At 48.2% G+C, this 13,021-nt stretch overlaps 1 protein-coding gene across 2 annotated transcripts; it reads left to right on the forward strand.

The window, feature by feature from the left end:
* Window positions 1-1,526: 1,526 nt before the first annotated feature.
* RBM18 (RNA binding motif protein 18) lies at window positions 1,527-10,360 on the forward strand. 2 transcript variants are annotated; one of them, XM_018074378.1, is made up of 5 exons: window positions 1,527-1,714; window positions 5,176-5,302; window positions 6,433-6,519; window positions 8,291-8,376; window positions 9,739-10,360. In XM_018074378.1, exons 1-5 carry the CDS (start codon window positions 1,608-1,610, stop codon window positions 9,896-9,898), a joined length of 567 nt encoding a protein of 188 aa, XP_017929867.1. In that variant the 5' UTR covers window positions 1,527-1,607; the 3' UTR covers window positions 9,899-10,360. The 2 variants fall into 2 exon arrangements, with proteins under 2 accessions (XP_017929867.1, XP_029816398.1); XM_029960538.1 differs by lacking the exon at window positions 1,527-1,714 and having other exon boundaries at window positions 5,156-5,302.
* Window positions 10,361-13,021: the final 2,661 nt, after the last annotated feature.

The raw sequence follows: 13,021 nt of genomic DNA on the forward strand, positions 1-13,021 counted from the left end.
CCCTGGATCACACAGGGGCCTGGTTTTGTTTTGTTGGATGTGGGCTGAGCAGAGGAGAGTTTCTGAGTGACGAGGTGGGAGTGGTGTGGCTGGTGTGCTGGGTAACTGCACAAACCAAACACGTGTCTCTGCAGTTTGTTTTCCCCAGGCTACAGATAATTATCTCCTGAGCAAACACAACATTTGAACAGCTAAATTGTTAAGGGAATGTAATGTGCTGTCCAATATTTGGATGGTGTGCTGAGAAATCAGTAGGTTGTATTAAAAAGAAAAAAAAGACACAAACCAAAACAATTTGGGGTTTACACACTCCTGAGAAACAAGCATTTTTGATTAACTATTGTGTGTGTCTGTCATGGAATACTTTTCCTTCCTGGTCCTTTTTGTGTATGTGCAGGTGCTGGGGTTTTATTCTGAGTGTGGTTCATCTGAGCAGAGCAGTTCCCTAATAGCCCCTAAATGGGATCATTAATGCATTGTGCTGTTCAGCCATTCAGCTCTGGGAGGTTTCTGCATTAATTACCATTTTTATCCCACTCCCAGCTCCATTACTCTGGTTTGTCCACATTCACTGACCATGTAAAATTAGATACAGGAATTCCTGAGGGTGTTGTTTGCTGGGTCCTCAAGGATTCAGGAGCTGGTTTGGTGTGAGGGTAGGAGCAGTGGGTGTAAGTGCATTGGGCCCTTCACTTCCCAGGGTGATCCAGGTTGTTCCTCTGAATTTCAGCCAGACAAGTGATAGTTTTATATGGCAAAATTCACTGTTTTCATCACCTGGCTGAAGTGAGTTTGGTGGTTTGATTCCCCAGGGTCCTCGAACCTTGAGTGCTTCCAGGCTCCTAAATGTTTCAAGTTTGCCTGGTGATGAGTGACAGTGCTTGTTGCTTATTTCAGGCTTTATAACCCTGCTTTTGGTTTTGCTTTAAAAACGGCTCTTCTGTCCTGAAAAATGTATTATATCTCCATTTCCTTGTGAATAAAAGAGGAGGAGGTTCCTTTTAACACGTTGTCAGTGTAGAGAGAAACTGTGTGGTCCTATATAAGGTCAGTAAGTTTCTGTAAGTCATCTTGCCCTTTATGCTGAGGGTTTGCATCTCTGCTCATAGCTGCTCATCTCAGTTACCCTTGCTGAGGTTACTGCTCACGTGACTGAATCACACCCCTGAAAAATAAATGGCTGTTTCCTCGTTTGCTGCTTTTATCTGTTTTTTAAGAGAGTAGCCTTTTTTATTTCTGTGCTGGGTTTGTTTAGGACTGAGTAAGGTTGGTTGAGTTGTTGGCAGAGTTTAATAAGTGGTTTTGACACTCTCAAGCAGAAATGAGTTCAGAAAGTCTTGAACCAATCCAAGGCTTCCATTTAAAGAGCAAACTGTAGCTGCAGTCAAGTGCTGGGGAGTTAAAAGGTAAGGTACACGTTGGAGCACAAGCTGCAGGAACAAGAATTTATAGATGTAGGACTGCCCACAAATTACAGCCTGGGACCTGATGGGTTTTGGGGGTTGTTTGGGGGGTTATTGGATGACTGTGACTCAACTGGGAGTGCTGACATACCCTGTACACTGGGTTAGGGTGGGTCTCCTGGTGGGCATTGCTCCTTGCTGGTGATGTTTGTGGGTGACTTCTTTTATCCAGCATCCTTAAAGGACTGCCTGCCTGTGGAAGGAGATGGTATTAGGAGTCTCCTGGGAGTGTTCTTAGCAGCTGGAAGGAGGTGAGCTGGCAGCAGGGGACCTCACAGCTGTTTGTGACATGGGACTTCTGGTGCTGAATAATAATCCCTGTGGGGTCTGCCAGGGCAGAGTGATCCCTGCTGTGGGATCTGCCAGGGCAGAGTGATCCCTGCTGTGGGATCTGCCAGGGCAGAGTGATCCCTGCTGTGGGATCTGCCAGGGCAGAGTGATCCCTGCTGTGGGATCTGCCAGGGCAGAGTGATCCCTGCTGTGGGATCTGCCAGGGCAGTGCACGAGGAGAGCAGCAGGTGGTTGGTTCTGGTTGGGTGTCCTGAGGAAGGAAACCATAGATCCCCCTCACCATCGCTGGGGGCCCTGCCTGGTGCAGTGTTTGTCCCCCAGCTGCACAGCAGGGCAGGGGATGTGCTGTGGCTCAGCTCTTTGATCCCATTACCCCTTAATGCTCCCATCCCATGGGGCAAAAACACGTAGTTTAGTTACGTCTCTGTGTGGCAAGTGGGGCAGAAGTGCCTCCTCTGCCCATTCCTGTTTGCAAAGCCCTCTGAGACTTCACAGCGTTTGGGACAGGCAGGGATTTCGTTTCCAGCTCTCTGGTCACACACACCTATTATCTGGTTTCCCGTAGCCTTTGAATAACCATTCATTTGCCACGGGGGGTGAAATAAGCGGGTGTTCGACTTCCTCGGGCCGCTGTGCTGCTTGTCGAGGATCCCATCTTGATGAGTCTCACCTAGAAAACAATGTGTGCACAAGTTGTTGTTGCAGCCCCCCGCCGGGTCCCAGTGGGGCAGAATTCCTCGCAATAATGGCTTTCGCATGTGGCCCGGTCCCCGCGCGGGCTCCTCGGGACAGCATTGTTCGGAGGAAGCCTTGCCTGCGTCTGAATAGCGCTGGGGGTGCCAGGAGGAAGAGAGGAGGAAAGGGAAATGGGGGAGCTGCTGGTTTGTGTCGCATCCATATCAGATGACAGGAAGTGGGGATGGAGGGTGGCCGCGGGATCTGCGGGGGGCCACGGCTGTGCCAGCACCCTCGGCTCTGCACAGCCCACGGGGTTGCCATAGCAAAGCTTTTTGCATGGTCTCACTTCTTTTTTTATTAAGGCTTCAGGTTTTCCGTGGCTGGTCTTCCTTCAGTACTGAAGTCCTGGAGAACTGCTCCTCAAGTTACTGTTAATGCCCTCAATATTTTAGCAATGCAAATCATAGTCACAGCCTGAAACATTTAGTTGTACAAGACCTCTGAGCTGTTCCGTGGAGAGTAGGTGACCTGCAGTTGTAGAATTGCAATTGCAAATTGCATTTGCATCCTCTTCACTCTAAATAAAATAGATGACATAAGTTGCTTCTAGACTCTTAATGAAGTTTGTTTTCAAGGAGCAACTACCACCTCGCTGCTAAGAAAGTGTTATTTGAATGCAGAGATTCTCAGAAGAGAACAAACCACGAAGAGTTCCTTTTGGCAGGACAGCTGCAGGGTTTTGTTGGTGCTAAACAGAACACAGGGAGAATCCTCCTTGCCCTTCCCCTGCCTCTGTAATGGCCAGAAGGGGAACAGCATTCTGGCGATAGGGACCTTATTTCCATCCCGCTGAAATTCCAAGGGCTTTTTTCAGCAGTATTTTTACAGAAGCAAACCTGAGGTGTGTTTCCATATCTTGGAGGCTCTGGAAGTTCAACATGTGGGGGTTTTTTTTATACATCACATCCCTAAAGTTGGTTTTTTCACATGTCCATCTGTAACCGCGTGTTGGAAGCCTGAGGTGGAGCAGTGAAACTCAGCTGCTGTGTAACCATCTTCTTTTTTTTCCCTGCTCTTTTCTGTCCCCCTTGCCTTCTGAGCACAGACTGAGGGTTCCTAGGCTTCTGGGAAGACCATGCACTTCATGTGTATTCCGAAGGATGTAGGAAGCCTCCCATAAGCAGTTCCAGTGTGTGTGCTCCCCTGGGAGACAGCCCGGCCCTCCCGCGCTGCTCGTCTGTGCACACGCTGCACCTTCACCTCTTTAAAAGTGCACATCCTGAATGTCCACCGAGACCCATCCTGTGGGATGACTCACGTTCCTGGAACTTTCTTGCCTGGCTCCTGAAGCTTAACAAAGGGCTAAAGCCCTTTTCAGACATCCTATCAGGCTTTATTAGGAAAAATGCTGTCTGCCCTTCCCATCTGGACTGTCCCTGGAGTTGCCTGGTGCACTTGGCTGGCTTGGGCCACTACTGAGCATTCATGTCTGGACATGGGAGGTTTCATCCAGTGCCTGGTGCTCCACGGGCACTTGGTGTTATCCTGGTAGGCTTTCAGAGCACTGAGTGTTACCTTAAACACTGAAAATTGGGCTTAGACTACTTGGCTGTCTAACAAACTCTGTACAGCTCTTGGGAGATGAGTCCTGACTAAGACACCCTTAATAAACAATTAAATAACTCTTAAATGCCAGGGATGGGGTCAGACAGTGAAGTAGCAACTTTCCTCCCGGGTCAGCCAGTGTTGTTAAACACTTCAGTCCCAAGGAACCAAAAAAGCTGCAAAGAACTTTCAGGATCAGATGTGGCCAAAACAACAAATGTGCTCCTTGTTTTAAATTGCTCCATGCACTAGATACTAAGCAGACAGATTTACCCTGGCTTTCCCCAGTTTTATTGGAAACAGCACACAATCCCCACTGGATGGCAGGAAGATAATTGGCTAAAAAAGTGTCTGACTTCCATGAGCCTGTCACTGAAAAGCTGTCTGAGCCAGAAGCACTGGCAGATTTAGCCTGGATGATAGTGAGGGCTGTCTGGTGCCCTTTTTTTGTTTTTTGAGATGTACTGGCAATTCCTGGTTTGTTCTGTTTATTCTTCTGTCTTCCTGCTTCCCCAGCTCTGCCAGGCGAGCGTGGCTGCCTGTCTGTGTGCCCTGGCCATGTCCTTGTCAGTGCACTGGTACTCCTTGGCACAGGGAAGGGATGGGACTGGCACTGCTTGTACAGGGAGTGGGAGGGCAGCAGGAATAGCAGGATCCTGAGGGACTCAGGTGCTGTGGACTGTGGGCTTGGAATGCTTGTGCTGCGACAGGAATTCAGGGGATGGAGCTTCAGGTGGTTACATCAGGGCTAGGGGGGGAGGCGTGGTGGTTATGCTTCAAAGTAGGTGTGATTTAGAGAGGCAGAAGGCAAAACCCTCCCAGAACCTCAGGAGACATTGCATAATTGCCCAAAAGCCAGCTATTAATAGATGTTCTGTGTGCCCTTCAGCTGGCTCTGCTGGGAGGCAGCTTTGTGCCTTGGGGTTTTGGAGAGTCACTGATAACACCACTCAGAGCTCTGGATGCTGGAGGGGTGCTGTGCAGGGCACCCCCCTCTGCAGGGATTTGGGAATACTTGTATGACACAGCTGAACAGCTTCTGTGACCGAGTGTGAACCGTGTGTGTTGGGGGATTCCTCTTTATCTCCTCACTTTCAGTGTGATAAAAGGTGTCATGAATGTCTTCTCTCCCTTTCAGATACCACCTTCTGAAACTCCTTCAGAAGTTTGGCAAAGTAAAGCAATTTGACTTTCTCTTTCACAAGTCTGGTGCTCTGGAAGGACAGCCAAGGGGTTACTGTTTTGTGAACTTTGAAACCAAACAGGTAAGTTGCTTTTATCTAAAGTTCTGATGATTTCTTTCCCCTCCTTTTTTTTTAATATTAATTTAGAGCTACAGCAGGAAGGGATAAATTCAATACCTTGTCTGCCCAAACCCATGGACTCTGACAGCTCCACTCTGTCACAGCCACTTTGTGACTGCTCTTGGAAGTAACAAATACTGATTTCCTTTCTCCTCTCTGGTCTTTCCCTGAGTCCTGCTTTCTAATGCTTCTCAGAAAGGGGCAGTTCTTTGGCCCACTTTTGCAGTGAGCTCATGGAGTTGCACTGTGGACACGATCCACACCTTGAACCAGCCTGCCAGACCACCTGAAATCCAGAACTGCTCTGGAGTCCTGCTGGTTTTAATTTTGGCTTCACGAAAGCACAAACCCCAGCTTATACAACGTGACACATCTGCAGCATCCTGGAGTGAGCTGTCCTTAGCTCTCCATTTGGGCTTTTAACTCTTGCTACAAATCAAAATTTCAAGTCATGCTCCCCAGCAACATCAGAGTTGTAGTGGTTTTGTCATAATTCTGCTGGAATTGTCCAAAAGTTAGGAAGAAGAGCCTGTTTGGAGGTTGCTTGTTGGCTGTATGACCTCAGTTGCTGACAAGGATGTCAGAAGACCCCTGACACTCTGGATTAGCTCTAGAAAATTATTCATAACAAGGTGGAGCAGCATTGCAACATAAATCTTCAGCTGCTGTGAGTCAGGTTTTATGGGAGTGTCCCAAAGCTGCTGAGAACAGGACTGAGTGGATCATGTCCCCAGTGCCCATGAGCAGGATCAGGAATGAGCATAGATAGGTGTTAATGAGACACATGTAATCACTGTAAAGAGCCACAGTATTTTCTCCTGTAGCATAAACCTCCCTCTGAATGCTGTATTTCCCCCATTTCCTCCCCCCAAACGAGTGGAAGGATAAAGCAGTAATGCTGCTAAGTCTCTTTACTCAGATGTTGGAGTCTTCCAAAGGTATCCTGGGCTGGGACACAACGGGGTAGACTCTCTTTGCCCTCAGTGAGAGGCACTTACAGTGGGCTGGTTAACGAAGAAAAAAGTCTCTGTGCACGTGAGTCGGTTTTGACTAGAGGCTTGGTTTGTTTATGGAACTGTCTTCCTGTGCAGGAAGCAGAGAAGGCGATCCAGTGTCTCAATGGGAAGCTGGCCCTTTCCAAGAAGCTGGTGGTGCGGTGGGCACACGCACAGGTCAAGGTGAGCAGCTCCTGCAGGCAAGAACTGCCTCTGCTTTGCAAAACTGAGAAACTGAGTGTTAAGGAACAATTCTTATCAGAGGTGTATCGGACTGGCAAGGCAGTTTCACTCTGTTCTAGGAAATAACTTGTGGAGTTGATGTTGACAATGTACAGCTTCTCTTCTGTACCCAGACTGTGCTGGATTAGCTGTGGGTGAGGACAGGCCCTTTAGCCTGGTGTTCTTTGTGAGGGGATTTCTGATCAGAGCAGTGTGAACACATTACTTCTATAAATGTCCATGTTTCACTCTTCCCAAACTTCGTGAGTAATTGGCTGGAAGTTTGAATCCTTCCCATTGTGGTTTTGCTCCCTTTTGGGATAGCAGAGGTGTGGAAATTCCCAATTACCGGTAACTGTGTTACTTTGTTTCATTTCTGAAAGCACTTACGTGGCAGGAGCTTTAATTAGTTTTGACTTTAAAGTAACATTTCACATCTAAGCTAAATATCCTTTTATTGCTCACTCTATCACATAAACAATCAAGTTTTTAACTTAGTACCTTCTGGAACACCCTTGTTTTAATTTTTTTTTAATTCTCGTTTCTCCTACAGTTATTTACTATCTCATATTTGATAAAGCAGTTCATTTTTAATAAATTTCTTTTCAGATAAACCAATTTTGGGGGAGGCAGAGGGGAGCTGTTTGTTGCTTTGTTCTTTGGGTAGTTTCCTTTTAGCATATGTTGATTATCCTACAAGCAGCTTTCTACTCTCTCCTATCAAATGTATTAGTGCATCTGGTTTGGATGCTAAAAAACCAAACCAGGTATCTTCATGGGAGGAAACCATGTTGTTTTAATTATTGACTTCAAGGGCTCTTGTCAGCACATCCAAGCTGGTGCAAATTCTGTCTCCATTTTCTGTAGCTCCTGGAGTGCCACGTGCTTCTGGATGCCTGGGGAATGATCAGGCCATAAAAGGAGTTTGAGGAGTGAGTGTCTGCTCAGCTGGAGCTGAGCTGGGCAGCTCGGGCCTGGCTGGCCTGAGTCTGGGGAGGAACATGCCTAAATAATCACTTTGGTGCACATGGCATTTTCTGATCCCTCCGTGGAAAGATTTAACAGCACAAAACTTGGGCTTATTGTAACAAGTGTTTGTTTTAGACAAGATCAGCACAAGACAGGGAGTTTTGAGATGAGTGGCCAAGGCTCACCAGACACTGTCGGTTTGAGCAGCTCTGCTGAAAACCAAACCTGACTCAGTGCCAAGCGAAATAAGGAAGCAGAACACTGCAAATAGTTCAGGAGGCCCGTTGCCCACAGAGATGACAGACTCACAAGCTGCTTTCCACAGAAAGGAGGTGGTTCCTAACTGGTCTTTTTTTATTTTTTCCCCCTTCTTTCCTCCCAGCCCCTCCTGATTCCGTGCACTCGTGTGCTTGGGTCACCTTCTGGCTCTGCACACGAAGAGCAGAGCAAGCAGAACAGTAGTTACCTTAAGATTTACCATCTTTGCTTCCTGCCTTATGTAGAGGGGAACAAGAAGTGACAGGATAAGGTTTAAGGATCCATAGTACAACACACATAAGTGGTATCAGAGTCTACATTCCCTGCTGGTACAACCCAAATATTGTGGTTGGGCTTTGTTTCTGTGCTTGGCCACTCAAATCCTTCCTAGCCAAAGCTTCACAAACCCCGAGGTGATGTTAATCCAGCTTTAAAGTGTACCTGTGGGGAAATGTTTCTTTGTTCCTGATTCCAGCTGGCTCAATCCCTGCTCTCTTCCTTGTAGAGATATGATCACAACAAAAATGAGAAGATCCTTCCAATCAGTCTGGAGCCGTCGTCCAGCACGGAGCCGCCCCAGTCTAACCTAAGGTAGGAGGTGGGGTGGGTGAGAGGTGACCCAGCTGTGGGGCTGGCAGGGAACAACTTCTTCCATTTCACTAAGATTAAGATTTAGAGCTGTTGGCGTTGTTTGTGCTAAAATTCTAATGTGGCAGAAGAGCTGTTTTTTGGAAGGGCAACTGCTGTGAGGTAACTCATTTAATGTGGGACATTTTAGACTGGAAGTTTATTTTCCAACATGCAAAGCTACTTGGGCAGTGGGAAGGAAAAGAGATGAGGAGAGGAATTGGGAATGTGTAGCATTCCAACTCCTTTGGCCAGAATATGCTTTGGACTTCATGTGGATTTCAGTGAGGGGGTTTGTGCTGGACTGATTTGTTTCAGCAAAATGCTTATGAGCAGAAATTTCTACTGTAGTGGCAGAAGATTAAAACAAAGTCACAAGTAGTATTTAACATAAAACTTATTTTATTTCTTTTTGCTGGTGTTAGGGCTGTAAGTCTTTGTCTGTGGGATGTGATAAATTCCAACCTTTGCATTTGCCTAAAGCACATAGTGCTGCTTTGCTAATTCTCAGTATGGCTGAGAGGGTGTGTGGTTTTCCTCTGTGTTGTGTCAGTGGAACCCTATAAGGAACCAGGACCAGATTAATGCATTAGCCTTCAGATAAAATGAGTTTGGAATTAAGAAGTAACAGGCTAGGAAGCAAGGAGCAGAGGGGTTTGAGTCATGCAGATTGCTAGCTGCATCAGTGGCACAAAGGGGTTGTTCTAGTGAGGATGGATGGTGCAAGAAGCCACAGCGGGGAAGGGAACATTGCTCGGTCCATATCCAACAGAGGATACTGAATAACAAAAGTCCTAGGAATTTGGGGTGTAACCTAGGATAGCTTCTCCCTTTGGGATAAACCCTGCTAATGCTGAAATAATGTTTCTTCCTGACCTAATTAGAGTCTGGGGTTTTCCCATCCCGAGCAGGCTGTAGCTGGGAGGAAGTCTGGCTTTCATTTCTGTGCTGTTCCCAGCAGCCTGCTCGGGGCTGTGCTCTGCTGCACATGCTCAGACCTCCTGAAGTGACATCATTTCACAAGGAGTAGGAAGCCTTGTCGTGTTCTTGCCTCAGCGTCCTCGAGAAAGTGCTGAGTAGGTGCAGGGGCCGTTACTTTGTGGTGCTGTGATGTATCTTGGAGGAGCAAATCCGTGCTGAGGGTTGAAGTGCAGCAGTGTGGGCTCTGAGCAGTGCGTTCCTGCCTCGCTGGGGATGCAGCAGTGGGGCTGCCTGGCCCCTCCTCGTGTGATGAGTATTCGTGTGTCAGCAAAATCTCTAGATTGCTGTAGTCTGATTTCATGCTAAAATCAAGCTCAATCTCTCTTCTGCTTTTTCTCTTTCCAGTGTCAGTGCAAAAATAAAGGCCATTGAAGCCAAGCTGAAAATGATGGCAGAAAACCCTGACGCAGAATATCCCGCAGCACCCGTTTATTCTTACTTCAAACCACCCGATAAGAAAAGGACTACTCCTTACTCCAGAGCTGCCTGGAAATCCAGAAGATGATGCTTTAGGAGGGAGTGATGGTAGCAAGAAACACTGCTTTGTATACGTGGAGTGCTCCAGTGCTTTTGTACTTTGTAGGGTGGGAAGGACACTGCCACCTGAGCAGGGCACGGCTGGCCAGCCACAGCCTGGCCCACCCGAGGGGCCACAGCCCCTGCCAGAGCAGCTCCCAGCTGAAGGCTGTTCAGAGAAGTAGGTTCCCCTCAAAGCCTCTGATGAACACGCAGACAACCTCTCGTTAGCGTGCATTCATTAGCCAGATTAGAAACAGTAACCAGCGTACGGAGCAAAGCACATCCAAAAATACTCCATTTAACTGATTACTTTTTAAGTATTTTTGAACAAAAAGTATTCCGGTTCATGTTTTAATGGAGGGGAAGCACTTGGTTTTGATTAACGTGCTGTAGTTACCATGGAAAACTTTTTCATCTCAATAAAACTCATTTTAAATAGATTTTGCAACACTTCTAGTGACTGTGCATGCAATATTTTATATGCACCAGAGCCAGTTGATTTCGCATTTTGATTTGCAGACTTCACAATGTTACTTTAGGATGTGATACCCTTAGGCTAATGACACAGCACAGGTATTTTCAGTGTCATTTAGGCTGTAGGTGTGTGCCTCTGTGTAGGAATTGGGGTATTTACATGCCACTGGTGTGCTGTGCCCTGAGCTTCGGAGTTTGTGTTCAGTGATCCCCATCAGTGGTAGCTCCTCCTGAGCCAGATGTGACAACATGAGAGTAACTGCAGCCTCTGAGACACCTGCCAAGCCTGTGACCTCAGTGTTTGCCCCCCATCCAACCCAGCTTTGTTTTCCACCTGCTGGTAAAGGTGGTCAGCTGCCTCTTGGTGTGTTTGTGGTGAACTGGTTCTGCTGTTAGCTGGGATTACCTGCTCCAGGGGCTGAATCCACAGGTCTGAGGGATGGCTCTGGATCTGATCTGCAGCCCATTTTCTCCCTAAATATCTGCAAAATAGAAGTCTGAAGAAAAAAAAAACATTTTCCTTTGTGCACACAGTGCTGTGAGTGCATGTGCCAGGGGTATGTCAGAGAACACGTGCTGGGGTCCAGGTGACACTGATCTCATTTTCCAGAGTGTGCTCTCCCTGCTCCCATCAGAACTTGTCGGTCACTCTGGAGTTGCTTCCCCAGTCTGGTTAATGGTGGTCTCAAACAAGAAGGGGGAGACAGTTTTTAAGGAGCCCCGGTTTGTGCACGCAGGAGCTGCTCAGGGAGGAGCTGCAGAGCCCAGGGAGGTTTGTATTCCCTCAGCAGCACACCTCCCTCCAGGCAGAGCACGCTTCCTGCTTCCCAACCCGGCACCTGGAGCGGAGCCGTGCGTGTCTGGTGGAGTGACTGTTGAAAGATGAATTGTTCAGAAGTAGGTCTCATGCTGATAATGTTTGCTTCCTAGTTTTTGGGTACCTGACTAAAGGGAAAAGTCATATCCTTGGGAGTTTGTACCCCTCTGAGTGTCAGGAACACCGGTTTACATTCCTCTGTGAACAGCCTGTGTTTGTTCCTGTGTGCTCCAACATTTGTAGCTCTCTGGGTCTGTATCTATATTGTTTAGAACAGCTCTCAAGTCTGTTCCCATTAGGAATTTAGAAAATACCTGGATTCAAAGCAGGTGTGTAGTTGTGCTCCCATCAGAAACATACTTTGATATTTATTTGTATTGAAATACAATTTGTTGAAATTCTCACGGCCCTAAATAAACATTTTAAATGCATGTTTTCCTCCAGGAAAGCGAGGGTGGCACAAGCAGGAAGTGAGTGAGGGTGGTAAATGCTTGGCATCAGCCGAAGTCCACGGATAGAACCCGGGTACAATGGCATCAGTCTTTTTTATTTTAATTGTTTTTTTGCACTGCCACTGTCACTAACAGAAGTGCCTTGTCTGCAGCTCGGCCAGACTCAGACCTGGGGGAGCCTTATTGCAGGTCAGTGTTTGTGTTGGTCGTTGCTGCTGCCGCCGGCCCGGCAGGCGCTGGTGCTGCCGGCGCTTCCCGGGAATGCTGTGCTTCCCACGGCCCTGCAGCAAATCCAGAGAGTTCCTAACCCTGGAGCTGAGAGGAGGTAAATGCTCAGAAACGTTTTCATGAGCATCAGCCCTGGGAGTTGGCATGAAACCATCATAAAACAGGTTTGAAGGGCAGCAGGGAGCGCGGCATCGCTGCAGCCGGATCTGGAGCTGTAAGGAGGGAGGTTGGCAGCTGGTGGTGGGCAGGAAAGTGGGGCTTGGTGCCCAGCTTCCCTGAAGAGGAATTGGGCTGTTTCTTGCTTGCAGCACATAGTCCTGTCCTCTGAGGGGGTCCTTGCTTCCCCTGTATTTCCAGCAGGTCCCTGGGAGCAAGGTGGGGCACCGAGGGCAATATTCACAATGTGGGCTTTTCCTCAGTATTTCTGCTATTCTTGTGCCTGTGGTGACAGTCCCTCACTTGGGATGGGTATGGAATCATGCCTTCGCTGTGAGAACACAGAACATTCCCAACCCCAAATTTTAGGATTCTCTATGAGCTACTGTTTGACACACTGCCACCTTGTTGCTGCTTTGTACGAGCTCCAGCACTGGTGGAGGGAGCACATGGGGGTAAGAGTGGGGATGGAGTCGGTGCTGATACCCTGTATCCACTGCTTTGCATTCCCCAGGCACTGCCCAGGCCCTGCTCCTGGTGCAAGGGGCACATTGGAGATCTGCCCAGTCTCAGCAGTGAGGGCGGGAGACCTGCTGCCTGCAGAGGCCAGGAGATGATCCCAAGGCTGGGGAATGGCCGAGGCTGGGCTGGAGTCACCCTGTTCCTGAGCCTCTTCTGACTCTGTGGGGCCCAGAGAGCCCGGTCTTTAATGAGCAGCACAAGTGTGAGTGGGGCTGGGTGGTGCTGGGCCGTGGTGCTGAGCCATGGCCATCACAGCCCGACTTCGCTCTGCGATGCAAACAAACCCTGCATGGCCCTGCCTGGACCGGCTCTGCGTAGGGGGACAGACAGCTTTCGTGGCTGTGTCCATGAAAACTCCTACGTGTTTCTTCTGGAGCAGCCAGAGCTAATTGAGACCCTGCCAGCGAGAACGAGGGGTTTAAATTGTTCTTTCTCAGCATCCCGCCTCTGCACTTGTCCA

This window comes from Manacus vitellinus, unplaced genomic scaffold, assembly GCF_001715985.3.
Source record: "Manacus vitellinus isolate BGI_N305 unplaced genomic scaffold, ASM171598v3 scaffold_27_pilon, whole genome shotgun sequence".
In the NCBI taxonomy this organism is placed as follows: Eukaryota; Metazoa; Chordata; class Aves; order Passeriformes; family Pipridae; genus Manacus; species Manacus vitellinus.

What these genes read in the sequence shown, in the direction of transcription:
- RBM18 (XM_018074378.1), top strand. Translation starts at nt 1,608, where the DNA reads ATGTTTGTGGGTGACTTCTTTTATCCAGCATCCTTAAAGGACTGCCTG. An exon ending in TTCTTAGCAGCTGGAAGGAG is followed by an intron (nt 1,715 to 5,175) that starts GTGAGCTGGCAG and finishes TCTCCCTTTCAG; the next exon opens with ATACCACCTTCTGAAACTCC. An exon ending in CCGCCCCAGTCTAACCTAAG is followed by an intron (nt 8,377 to 9,738) that starts GTAGGAGGTGGG and finishes TTCTCTTTCCAG; the next exon opens with TGTCAGTGCAAAAATAAAGG.